At 41.6% G+C, this 13466-nt stretch overlaps 1 protein-coding gene across 7 annotated transcripts in view; it reads left to right on the top strand.

The window, feature by feature from the left end:
* The window catches only part of FAT3 (FAT atypical cadherin 3), a 391200-nt gene that overhangs the window by 336789 nt on the left and 40945 nt on the right, over nucleotides 1–13466 (top strand). For 6 of the 7 annotated variants that reach the window (XM_054270169.1, XM_054270168.1, XM_054270170.1 and 3 more), the window contains exons 15-19: nucleotides 5383–5772; nucleotides 8041–8255; nucleotides 9020–9157; nucleotides 11782–11925; nucleotides 12472–12669. In XM_054270169.1, coding sequence (XP_054126144.1) covers nucleotides 5383–5772; nucleotides 8041–8255; nucleotides 9020–9157; nucleotides 11782–11925; nucleotides 12472–12669 — 1085 coding nt within the window. The remainder of the gene's footprint in view (nucleotides 1–5382; nucleotides 5773–8040; nucleotides 8256–9019; nucleotides 9158–11781; nucleotides 11926–12471; nucleotides 12670–13466) is intronic. The other variant, XM_054270172.1, reaches the window with a different exon arrangement.

Genomic DNA, 13466 nt, shown 5'->3' with positions numbered 1-13466 from the left:
CTGGTTATGTTTCCCTATGTTTCCCGCTGCAATGTGTAACCCTAAATCAGGTATCTCCAAAGTCCCAGCTTCAGAAAAATTGACTCAGGATCACTGAAGAAAACAAGTATATATGTCAAGTGATGTAAATCAGTACCCAGGAATATGAAAATCCCTGGGAGGAAAGAGATGGAGGGTGAGCCAACTGTCCAGATCTTGACCTCCCACCAAAAAGACAGCTCCTGTCCCAGCTGAAATGGAAAGCAGGGTTTTAGACACCCATGGATGGTCCCATACTGCTAAGAGTTTGTACCTCCCATTTCTGTCAAGTATTTCCCTTCAGTAAGGGGCTGATTATCTTCAGGTCTGCCCTGCTCTCACCCCATGGTACCCTGACTCCATTGGAGCAGTGGTGTGAACACAGGCCTTTGGGGTTAGGGCCATTTTTTTCCCTCAGGAAAAGGAAAAATAGTGGAATTCTATCTTGGTAGCAGTGTTATGGACTGAACTCAGCCAGGTTTTCTGCTTAAGCTGTAAAAATCACTTGAAATATTTTCCCTATGGGGCTATATATTCTTTTACAGTTCAACAAGGTACTTCAGGCAAGGTTTCTCTTTCATCTCAAAATGATGGAGTACAGTACTATAAAATCTGGTTTAGAATTCATCTTTTGTCTTGTTTGCTGTTAACGAAGTTGTGGACTTTTATTTTCTAGTAATTGGCCTTGTGGTTAACATTTGGGTAGTTGGGAAGGGTCATAGGTACACACCAGTGTTGATCATCGCATCATAAAAGAGGCAAGAGGAAGCACAATAATCAGACAGTTTGCTTTGTTTGTCTACAAACCACTGCTAAACTGAAAAATATTTTTTTCAGCTTGCTTTCTGGTCTACATCTTGTTTATTTTTAATACTTGACATTACATTTCTTTTCATCGGTTTTTCAAAATGAAAATGAGTAGATGACAAAAGTTAATGTCATTTTTTCAGACATAAACTAAAATGAGTGGTTTAGCTGTATTTGGGGAAGCACATTAAATGAGTTCAGGGTGACAGATGAAAACTGAAAGGAGAAACACTATGTGTGCCTTTTAATATGTGTAACTTTTACTTTATGTGTGATGCCTAAAGGTATTGCCCAGTGCAGAAACTTACTGTCATATGGGGATTGTGCCTGTTGGGTTAATGCTCAGCCTTTTAATTGGTGGCAATCAGGATCAAAATGTGTTGTAACTCCACCATTTTCAGTTGAGTTGCACCTCAAACCCTGTGTTCAGTTCTGGACCCTCACTGCAAGAAGGACATTGAGGGGCTGGAGTGTGTCCAGAGAAGGGCAACGGAGCTGGGGAAGGGTCTGGGGCACAAAGCTGATGAGAAACAGCTGAGGGAGCTGGGGGTGTTTAGTCTGGAGAAAGGGAGGCTCAGGGGGACCTTCTCTCTCGCTACAGCCACTTAAAAGAAGGTTGTAGTGAGTTGAGGGTGGGACTCTTTTCCCAAGTAACAAGCTGTAGAACAATAAGAAATGGCAGCAAGTTAGGCCACAGGAGGTTTAGATTGGGGAAAAGGAAAAATTTCTTCTCTGAGAGCATTGTCAAGCACTGGAACAGGCTGCCCAATGAAGTAGTTGAGTTACAACCTTGGGAAGTATTTCAAGATGTGTAGATGTGACAATGATCTCAAAGGTCATTTCCAGCCTGAATGCTTCTGTGACTCTGTGCTTTGTACAAGGAGGATATTGATAGTGCTGAATTGTGAAGCAAAGTTATTATATATTCCTGATCCTATTTAAACTAGTAATGACATAGAAGTTGCCATGTTGTGGCATTCAGTGTGTGCCCCTTTGTTTTAGTACAGAAGAAACCAAGAATAAAAGCCTGTTTGAAGAATGGTGTTTGAGGTACTAGGCGGGTGTGTGTTTTACAAGCTCTTCACACCTGAGATTTGGCAAAGGGCAACATTCTATCATATGCTAATACAAGTCTAAATAGAAAAGGTGTTACCTTATTCCTTTATTTAAAAAGAAATGTACTGCAATTTTCTTATTGTAATAATGATTCCTGCAAAGGCTTTCCTTGTTCAAATAGCTCATGTTCATGATTGGCACCTTAGAAATCTGAAAAGTTTGAGTGAGTGAGTTGACACAAAACAGTTTGCAAACATTAACCCCCCAAGAGCTGTAGGCAAGCAGTGTGGGAGGATTGCTCTCTTTACCACTGCAGGAGCCATGGCATTGAAGCAGTTGTTTCCTTTCCACAGAAAGCATCTCCTTTGTAGCAGAATCTACCATCACCTCTGTGGCAGGGATGACATTGACATGCCCTGGTGGACACTTCTCTCTCAGGAGAGGGTAGCCCCCGGACTAAAGCATTTTGAATTTCAATAGAAATAGCTTCCTACTTCACCTTTGCCTCATGCCCATTTCTCTGCCAGCTTTGGGTCAGAAAGCTCGGTAGAAACAGCTATTGATGCAACAAACACTTTCTTTCAAGTGCTGTTTCTGCCACAGTTTTTCAATGATATTACTCTTAAGAAGCAAGTATTAAATTCCGCCCCTCAAAACACTCTATGAGAGGGTCAGCACACAGCTAAGATCTCCCTCTGTATGTCTCCTTTTTTTCTCCTTTTGGCATTTGGGCAAAAAGCCACCAAGAGTTGGTATCTGTATACCCACTCAGGTCTTCTGACCTAATCTTCTGTCTCTTCTTGCATAAAATGGCACTTTCTTTTTTTCTTTCATGTCCCATGGGAAAAATAAGACTGTTCTCTTCATCATACCAGACTGGTACAAGATAACCTATGTCTCTGGAACTTCTGTAGTCCTCTCTCATTTTCCAGGATGGAAAAATAAAAGCACTTTTAACATCAAGATTTTAACATCAAGATTTTACTGTCTCTATTTCTGCCTAAAAATCCTATGTATTAGAGTGAGCAACCAGAACACCATAATCTATATCTGATCTGTCTCCATTGTAGGAACACCAGTAATGGCTTACAAAAAACACTATTAATATTTTGTTAATTCATGGACATCACTTTTAGGAGGTAGAATACAAGAAGAGGGCCTGGATTATACATCAGATTGCCTTTACTGGAGTTATTACCTCCTGTACATAAACTTGCCCTCTGTGGCGTCGCATGCACGAAATTCTCTCTCCCCACTCCCCATTGCAAGATACACCTGCTGAAGTTATCTGGTGTTTCAAGGCACAAGGCATCCATTGGCCATTTCCTTTCTGGCTGTTTGTGCTCTCAAGGACTGGGGTATGTGAATCTTCTGCCAGGTGTGCTGTAGTGAGTATCAAAAAGGGAGTTTGTGCCAGAGGAAGCTGCAAACCAGACTAAGGCTGTCCTGCAGTTACAGATGAGTAGAAGGTGTGTGTTCGGGCCCCTGCCTCAGAGGAGTGTTTGATACTGTGTACAAACTGGCAGGCACCAAGAGTGGCTGGTGCAGAATACTAAATAGTTTTACACTTAAAACTCATGTGAGGGTTGGGTGCTCAGTGGTATGCTCTGAATCAAGGGGAAAAATATCCCATTTTCCAGCAACCCTGGGGATCAGCTGTTATTACTAACTCATTAATTGTTGTAGTCATGTCTGTCCTTTTTTTGTGAGTAGAAGTTCATGGAGGATGTGTAGCTGAAGGAGATCCTCCCCAGCTGGAAACGTAGATACCTCCAACCATTTAATCTTCCACTTTCTAGAGGGTTTTACTACTTTTTAGTGTTTGTCTGTTTGGTTGGCTGTCAGCTGGTGCAGTATTTTGTTATAGGTATCAAGAGACTAAGGAAAAGGGTGAATGTGCTCTCCAGCAGCTGTAGGGTATTCAAAGCCTTCGTGTTTTAACATGAAGGAATTTACTGTGAGGTTTTGGGCTCAGTTCCTGCCCTATAGGACAGGAGTCAGTTCCTTGATTGCCTTGCTGTTTTGCTGAAAGTGGGACATGTTATTTTTCACATTTGTGATGCCAGGGTGAATAGAGAGGCTTTGCTGTGATTAAAAAACCAAACCAAAACAACACAAAAACTCTAACAGCCTAGTTCACTGCAATTTTGCCATTTAATTTGTTCCGTATTTTAAAGGCATTTCAACCTTTTAAATATGCTCTGGTGTCTCAAGCACTGCATAAAAACTTTATTCTCTGAAGAGCCAAATAATAATTCCTAATGCCCTTCAAGTAGGGTCTGAGACTTTGTAGTTGCTCTAGCTTTTATGTGCGTGTGATTGAACAAAGAGTCTCCCAGCTCCCCCTTGTGTGGATGCTCAACTCCTGCTACATCAAGCAGAAAACAACTGTGATTTGTGCTGCTTTTGATCAGACATTTCTACAATGCTTTGCTGCTGGAAAGCAGAATAATACTGTCACAAATTTTAAATTAACAAAATATGCCTAGAAGGGATTGGTAGCTCTTGTTCATCTGATTATTGTGAGGCTTGTAAAGCCTGTTCTCCCACAAAAACAGCAGCAAATGCTCAAGTGAGAGATGTTATAAACAGAGATTCTCCATTTTAGTGCATCTTTGTGTTTTAGTTATCATCTCTTACTGAAGCACCCAGGACGAAATCACAAAATCAGCTAGCATCAAGGGAGTTGAATTAGCTTATATCTGTGTTCACTTTTAATTAGATTTGAAATGGCTATCCCGCTCTAGTACAGAAACCAACTCAGTACCATCCCCTCAGGCCTTATTACTGACAACAACCTTAGCATAGATCTGCATATTCAGCAGTTAGGTGCATAGGTGCTTTGTATTGGGAAATACGGGCAGGATTTTAAAAACACAGGATACCTTTTTTACAACTCAATTTTTGCTCTTAGGCTGGGGAGCAGAGGGACTTTCCTTTTTAAAATGTTCATATTCTGGCATGAGTTTTTTGATGCAGCTTTTGTTTAACAAGTATCATCTTATGATAATATTTTTCTGCTCAACAGTGGAATCAAGGCAGCACTGGTAACAAGTACATTCTGTGCCACCTGATGTATTTCTACGGGTTTATTTTCCCCTTATGTACATTTCTATTCCTTCAAGATGTGCTCTGAGACATTTCCAATTTCAGCATTCTGCTTGTCTCATCTAATTCAATTATAAACTCTTCTGGGCAAGGACGATATCTGGGTTCTGCTTTCAGGTTTCAATATCTAACAGTTTTGCACAGTAATCTTTAAAAAAAAAGTATCATGATGAGGGAAGGAACTTAACTTATCTACAGGGATTTGTCATGTGAGAAGAGCATGCCCTGACCTCCCGACTTTCAGCAATACTGTACCTACAGGCACTGTGACCTCTACCCCCACTGGAAATGCTCAGTGTGACAGCAGATTTTGCTTAGGGTTTCTGTTAGATGAGGAGAGATTTTTCTTCTCTTTGTTTCTCATTTTCATTTTCCCATTTGCTTCTCTTTCAGGTGTGAACAGAAAAGTCACCTATTCCCTGTCAGACTCTGCAGATGGTTACTTCTCAGTTGACCGGTCATCAGGAATCATTATTTTGGAGCATCCACTTGATAGGGAGCTTCAGTCCTCCTATAACATCACTGTAAAGGCCTCAGATCAAAGCATTGTGCTGACCTTATCCTCGTTTGCCACCGTTACCATTACAGTGCTGGACATTAATGACAACCCTCCCGTGTTCGAAAGAAGAGATTATCTTGTGACGGTACCTGAAGACACCTCACCTGGCACCGAGGTCCTTTCTGTTTTTGCTACAAGCCAAGACATTGGTACAAACGCTGAGATTGCTTATCTCATCAGATCAGGAAATGAGAAAGGGAAGTTCAGGATTAACTCAAAAACAGGTTTGTAAAGTGGCTCTTACTTGCAGTGCTGAATTAAAGCATCAGAAAAACATGAATGCTTTGGGGAAGGCTCTTGGACCAAAAGACTTCCGAGGCCAGAGACTCACAGCTTGTCATTGTGTAATTAACTACACAGTTAAAAAGCAATTTTAGGTTGGAGAGTGATGTCAGCTACGGTCACACATGGCTGCCCCAGCTCAAGTGGAGAATACTTTTCTCCATTAGTAAGTCTGTCGAAACCAATATAGATGTGACAACCTATTAGCCAACTGTGCAAAACACTTCTGAACACTTGCAGTGTTCACTTGCTTACCAGCTGAGTGCAGCCTCAACTGTCTGCCCCTTAGAAAGCGTCAGCCAGTGCTACCAGGACCTCTTAGGACCAGTTCAGTCCTAATACATGATTGCCATTTATGTAGCTATATGCAGCTTCCCTGACTTAGGTTGTTCTGATTTGTCTTTTTGACTTCAGCCATGGCTTGGGTTGAGGTCTTTTTGGTTATACATCACAAATTTTAGAAGTCCACCACTGCTTCTCTATGAGAAATACCAAACAGAGGTATCATATTTGGTGTAAATGGCTCCTTTTCTCCGAATTTCCTTAGCGGGATATATTCTTAATCCTCACTGAGGTTTTATTTCATCAACTGTAACCTGTTTATTCTGTGCTTCCTGTAGTGTATCCCCTTCTTCTCATAGCATTCAGGATGACCAGTACAAATCTGACACCTGAGTCTGGGAGCAAAGCAGTCTTGATTATAAAAGCTAAAGAGAACACTTCTTTGGGTGCAACTGTAATAGCTAGTAACATGAAAAATCTCAAAATTATGCATTGTGTCATTTCTATAATAGTGTGCAAAAATGGCTCTCCACTCTGCGGAGGCTGCTGCCTCTCATGTGAGGGACTTAACATAACTGTGTGTTGTCTGTCATCTTCATCATGTTGATTAGAGCTAGAAAAATTTAAACATAAATATGCCTAGGCAGCGATACTTAACTTCACATTTGACAATGAAACCAAGGAAATAAATCAATAAAAACCCATAATGAAGCTTAATCACACAGAAAAAAAACGCCACCAAAACTAAAACTATATATTATTCATTAATGTGTGACAGCTCCATTATTATCCATTTAGAGGCAGGAGCTCAGTTTCTAGACAGCAGAGTGGTGATGTAGCATGCCTGATCAGAGCTTGAAAAATAATGTCCTTCACACCATTTATCAGTGGGACCTAACTCTCTGCTAGCCCCTTGGAAGCTTCTCTTAGGGGGTCCTGCTTTCAGCAAGTCATGCTGAAAGGTGGAATTTTTTTGGAGAGAGCCCAGACAAGATTAAGAGGAATAATCTGAGGTCTGTAAAATGTGACTTAACAGGAAAGACTGAAGGAATTAAGGCTGTTTAGGCTAGAAAAGAGAAGACATGCTGTTAGTTTTCATGCCTGCAGAAATTACCTGTGAAGAAGAGGGAAATAAACTATAGTCTAGTCTAGTCTACAGTGAATGGTTTTAAATTACATTTGGATTACTTTGGTAAAATTATAGGAAGAAATTTCCAGCTATAATGTAAATTAAGGCCTGAAATACATTTCCTAAGAAGGTTAGGAAGCTGATATTGTTGGAGGTTTGTAAGAGCACTAGAAATCAGATCATTTCTGTCCTAGAGGGAATCTGGGTGCATGCAGTGAATCAAGTTACAGAGAGTCTTAATTTTGGTTGTGTGGTGAAGTAACATAAATATTATAAACCTAGTTGAGTGGGGAAGTCTCTGTTTAATCACTTAAATGATAGACAACTGATTTCTCAGAGGTATTCATATCCTATTCATTTGTATTTAATTCATGAGAAGTTAATTGTGTGGGAGTGAATTTCTGTTGACTTGTCAGGGCTTATTTCCAGAGTCGGCATCCAATTCTCCCAAAGGCTCTGTGAATGAGATGGTAAATGGGTGTATATGGCCCCCACTTCTTCATCTATGATCCTCACATAATGAAAGCTATTTTCATGAGGAACCATTCATTGCCTCATGCCTTGTAAAGGTCCTTTCTGCAGAGGCAACCCAAGTGCAATTGGCATCCTTCTCTAATCAAACGACAGCAGTAGAAACCTGAATAAACATTTTTATTGGATTGGGCAGTCTTACAGTTAGTGTTGTATGTGTGCCATGGTGATAAATAGCATGCTGTACTGTCTACTACAGTCAAATCCCTTGCTCTGTGGCATCATTTACTTTTTGCCGGCTGTTGACATTCCCTACTTTGCTTCAAAGGAGTGATTTCCATTGTCGAAGCTTTGGATTTTGAATCGTGCAAGGACTTCTACTTAGTAGTGGAGGCGAAGGACGGGGGAACGCCGGCGCTGAGCGCGGTGACGACAGTGAACGTGAACGTGACGGACGTCAACGACAACGCGCCCACCTTCAGCCAGGCCGTCTACAGCGCCGTCATCAGCGAGGACGCGGCCGTCGGCGACTCCGTGCTCATGGTGAGCGGGGCCAGGGTGCCATTTTGGTGTGACGAAGCCCCCTGCCCCTAAAAAACTGCTGCACTGCCTAGTTATGACAATTACTACGTCTTGAGGCCCCCAAACCGTTTTATAGACAGTACTCTGTGTCTGCTACTGCTCCCCAAGCTGCTGGCAGCTTCTCCCCAGAAGAGAGTAGTGGTAGTACTGAGCCTTTCTTTTTAACCCTGTTATGCTGTCAGAGAGCAAGAGCATATTTTAGGCGTTGCATTTTGTTACATTACATGAATCAGCTATAAAGAAACAGATTTTAATAGAAAGGCAGAATTCTACTTTTCAGTGAAATAAAATCGTAGAGTCATAAGGTTGGATGAGATCTTAAAGATCATCTAGTTCCAACCCCCGTGCTGTGCACAGGGACACCTTCCACTGCACCAGGCTGCTCAGAGCTCCAAATACATAGTATTTGTTTAGTCTGGCATGCAGTGTGCCATCCCCAAACCTCACAATATTCTCATCTTGCAACTTGTACATCCAGAGAGAGAGTGTTGTATGGAATATTAAGATTAAAATATTCTGTATGTTTTCAGACTAGAATTTTGAAAAGGTCCAAGTGAAGCCTCCTAACAAAAACCTATTGGATTGATGCTTTAGAGGTGTACAGTTCAGGTATAACTAGTCTGATGGAATGTGAAGTTTACTTTTTGGTGTGTTGAGCAATTAATGTATCATACAGATCACTTGATATTTATTTTTCTAATTTTTTATTCTTCTCTCAAAAAAAGTTGATAGCAGAAGATCTGGACAGCCCTCCCAATGGTCAGATTCATTTTTCCATAGTGAACGGGGATCAAGACAATGAATTTTCAGTTGATCCTGTTTTGGGACTCGTGAAGGTTAAAAAGAAATTGGATAGAGAAAGGGTAAGACATGTGGGACTTCTTAACTTGCAATGACTTACAGATGTGCATCAATCTCCACTCTGCTGCTAGCTTGTGTGGAAGGAGTTTCTTTTATACTCTGCAGCAATCAGCCTGAGATGCTCCAACGGGTCTTTCTGGTGTTTCCCCACTTCCTTCCATGCCAGCCCTGTCCCCAGTGTTTCTACACGCGCACTGCTCTGCTGCCACTCCCCCGTTCAGCTGCATCAGGGGAGAGCAGCAGCCCTGGATTTGCCCCGTGGTGCCAGCAGGAGCTGCTGCTGTGTTAATGAGCTGCCTCCTTTCCGCTGTGCGTGCAAGCGCACATGTGCAGCTGTGTGTGCAACAGAGTGGTTACAAAATGCTCCAGATTGTGGCACTGAGCACCGAGCTGAGACCTCAGCCATTAATTAGCGCTCTGCAAAACATGCCACTGGGGAGGGGATGTTGTGAAGTGGCCAGGCTGTACCAAAAGTGAAAGAGTGCTTCATTAAATAGGTTCTGCTGCTTTGTTTGCTCACTTCATTATTCATTCAGGATTATTTATCACCATTTTGCCATAGCTAGCAATTAGCAGCTTTTGGGAAAAGAAACAAACAAATGCAGTTGCCTGTGCTGCTAGCAGGGCAGAAGAGTGCTGCATGGTTTCAGAAACCTTGCAGCACATAAGGAAATCTGTGCCTCCTGCCTCTCAGCAATGCACCCACAAAACTGGGGAAGCACATTGCTACTTTCAGAATATAGGCTCCGCTGAAGAAGCTCTTTACTGGAAGCAAATCTTGCTTCTTAAAACAGTGGCAAAAACCTCTTTCTGTATTATGACAAAAGCAGGATGAAATTGTTCGTGTTTGGTGGTAGAATGACTTTACCAATGACTGTCTAAAACAGGGGACTAACAATGGCTGTGCGTGTTACAAGTTGGCTGTAATAGAAGCACAGGCTGTGTTCCTTAATACGACTTTTTCTAGTTTGTGATGTGCAGCTGCATTCAGATACACACACTTACCCTCACAAGAGTGTGCATGTGTAATGCCAACTGTGTTAGGTCTGCATTTTCCAAAGTTTTCCTCACTTAAAATAAGCTGTGATATTGTCTTTTTCTTTGCTTCCTTGGCGCATTTCCTAGACACAGGTGTTTCTGACCCCTTCAGGGAAAATTATGTATGATGCCCCATCTGCTGTAGATGCCCAAAGGTAGTGCTGACTTCCAGGATTCAGTGGTTTAAGAGAACTTATTTCCAGAGCTGTAACCACTCAGAGACCATGACTTTTGTCATCTACCTTTCTGGAATACATTGAAATTAAAGAGAACGCAGAAAAAAACCTGGGAGAGATTCTACAAAACGCTCTGGTTTTAGCTAGCAGTGGAAATTACTGTTAAAAAACAGATTTTAATTCTCTTACTCAAGTTACTCGACTTTCCATAGTTCAGGATTGCTCTTCCCTCCTGTGTCACTTTGCCCCCACCAAATCACAGTCTATCTCTTCCATACAACCCCCCAAAAACATGTTTCCTTTTGCTTTCTCCCCCATCCCAGAAGAGCCCCCTTATTTTGTGTGCTAGGTCTGAGCTCCTCCCTACCGCAAAAAAAGCTGTCATTTTCCAAATGTATTTGGATTTCCTTCCCTCACATGCCCTTCCCAAAAAAGCCCCTTGAACGTTGTCTTGTTCCCCTCTGCAGGGCCATGCTTTTCCCCTTTCCAGCCCTGCACTGAGAGGGTGGAGCAGAGTGTTGTATCTGGCATGTTTTGCCCTTCTCTTGCTCCGCTGTGGGAGGATTCGGGGGCAGACGTGTCAGCAGCTTTCCCTGCAGAGCAAGGAGCAATGTACAGTAAAAAGCAGTTGTAAGACCTAAGGAAGCCAACATAAGGATGCAGTTCGGAAAATCCAACTGTCATCCATAAACTGTGCATAGACAGAGCTTTTGCAAGTTGTCACATATGCTCACACCTCACACACGGGCACATATGTGTGTGGAGGGCCTGTGGATGATGCACTGAACTGCCTGCACTGCACTGTTTTGTGTCTGTTGCAAAAAAGCAGACTCAAGCCCACTTATCTTCTGCAGAGTGGTGGATAATATTCTGTTGCTACAGAGACTGTTGTCCCTCGTACTCCCAAATGTTTTCCAGTGTGTTTAAGCCAACTGCCTGTGAACTTTTTCTTGGCTCTCCATCACCGCTTTAGAAACAGTATGTGTCAAACTGATGCTGGCTCTAATAAGCAATTTATATAATATCTTGGAAACCAACTGTAAGATAAATAGAATCAGGTCACTTATCCCAGCGGACACCTAGGAGAGATGGAAATGTAAGCTTACAGGACTAATGGCTGAGTTCAGATATTATCTGTCATTTATTTTCTGTCTGCCCCTTGGTTTCAGGAATGCTTTATCTGATGCAGTTATTTTAGTACAATGAAGCTGTTATGTTTATTGGTAGCCTTTTAAAACAGAAGTAGGGGCACAATGTGGTGATAAACAGGATAATGTTATACTAAGGGCAGGAAGGTAATGAGGCCAAACAGCTTTCCTTAGAATATGGATGGTGGTGCGTTGAATGTAAAGAGCCTGGGTTAAAATTTAGGGCCATTTTCACAATGATTTAATGTTTTCACCTTTTTTCAGATATCTGGTTATTCATTAGTTGTCCAGGCAAGAGACAGTGGTACCCCTCCTTTGTCTTCATCTGTGACGGTCAATGTGGACATTTCTGATGTGAACGATAACAGCCCTGTGTTTACTCCAGCTAACTACACAGCTGTAATTCAAGTAAGTTTCTCCTGCACATCAAAAACTTCTCTGACTTTTAAAGTGCACAGGCATTTGGTTTCAGTTAAGTACCTTTTGATGATCTATCTGCAAAACATGTATCAAGTGATCTTATCTAAAGGAAAATATAAACAAATCTTTCTTGAGTCTTTTGATAAGTTTCTGTTTGCTGAGGCTCCTTAACCACAGCATCTGTCACGCATTTTAACATTCATCCCTGCTGCACCAGGTACTCCAACCTCAAAATGTCTGCTCTGGGATAAGTTCACATTTCTTTATACCTTGCTCTGGGTGTGAGTCTTGACTTTTAGTCAGTCCTGATCTGACAGAGTATCAGAGAGAGCCCAGCAGGCCCTGGAGGTGTGGCGGGTTCCTTCATCTCTGCCGCTGGTCCACGGGGCATAAGCGGTGTCAGCAAAGCTCAGCTTGTGAAATGCCAGCAAAGAGCATTCAGTTGAATATTCAGGATAGAAAAATGTGCTATTTCATGCTTGCAATATGTATCATTTTAATCCTTTTCTTTATACGCTGTGTATATGTGTAAAGGAAAATAAACCAGTGGGCACAAGCATTTTGCAGCTGGTAGTGACAGACAAAGACTCTTTTCACAATGGCCCCCCTTTTACCTTCACCATCCTCACTGGAAATGAAGAGGAGGAGTTTACACTGGACCCTCATGGCGTTTTGAGGTCTGCAGTCATCTTCAAGCACATGGTCTCAACTGAGTATGTGCTCTGCGTGCAGGTAAGGCTTGATTTTTACATCTGCATTTTACACTGAAACAAAAAACCTCTTAGTGGTAGGTAGCCTGTACTTTCCGTGTATGGGTTGTTTTTAATGCACTGTATTCTATGAGTAAATACCACACATTCCAGTTTGCAAATGCACAATGCAGAATATTTTCTTTGATGTTCTTAAACCTGGTTTCATATAAATATAAATAGGTAGCCAGCCACCTTTCCAATTTCCTTGGCATGAAATGAATTTTCTGAGCAGCAACCGTTATGGTTTAAGATTTTCATCATTTTTTTCTGTGGCTAAGGAAGTAAAATGAGAAGAATGCATTATATACATATAAATACACCCCAGAACAAGTGACTGCAAAATACTGCTTTAGGAAGGAAAATAATTTCTGCTTTTAAGTCATAAATTTAATCATAAATTTTTGGAAGCCTTCCAAGAATTCATGAAATCACATTTCCAAGGTCAACTTAGCTTTTAAAGAATGTCAAAATAAGACATGCAATAGAAGTCCAGCTCAAACTTAGCTTTAGAATAATCGTTGAGAAGCTTTGTAAGCATGGTAATTTTGATTGCCAAAACCTGTAAATCCAAAAGTAATTTGTCCACATTACTCAGGTCTGGCAGAGAAGATGTATTAGGGTTCAATAAATATGCAGGTCTAGGGAATGAACCTCTTCATTGAAATGAGTCATGGTCCCATAAGCTGTGTCTGAAATTCTTGCTTCCTCTACTTGCTTTGCTGCTGTTGATCTCTCTAAACACAGCCTGTCTGTTCCTTTACAACTACATTTAATGAT

This window comes from Melozone crissalis, unplaced genomic scaffold (genome assembly GCF_028551555.1).
Source record: "Melozone crissalis strain CALT ecotype California unplaced genomic scaffold, PUWL_Pcris_2 ptg000008l_1, whole genome shotgun sequence".
In the NCBI taxonomy this organism is placed as follows: domain Eukaryota; kingdom Metazoa; phylum Chordata; class Aves; order Passeriformes; family Passerellidae; genus Melozone; species Melozone crissalis.
The sequence above is the reverse complement of the archived record's forward strand: the minus strand, read 5'-3'. Positions and strand labels throughout refer to the sequence as shown.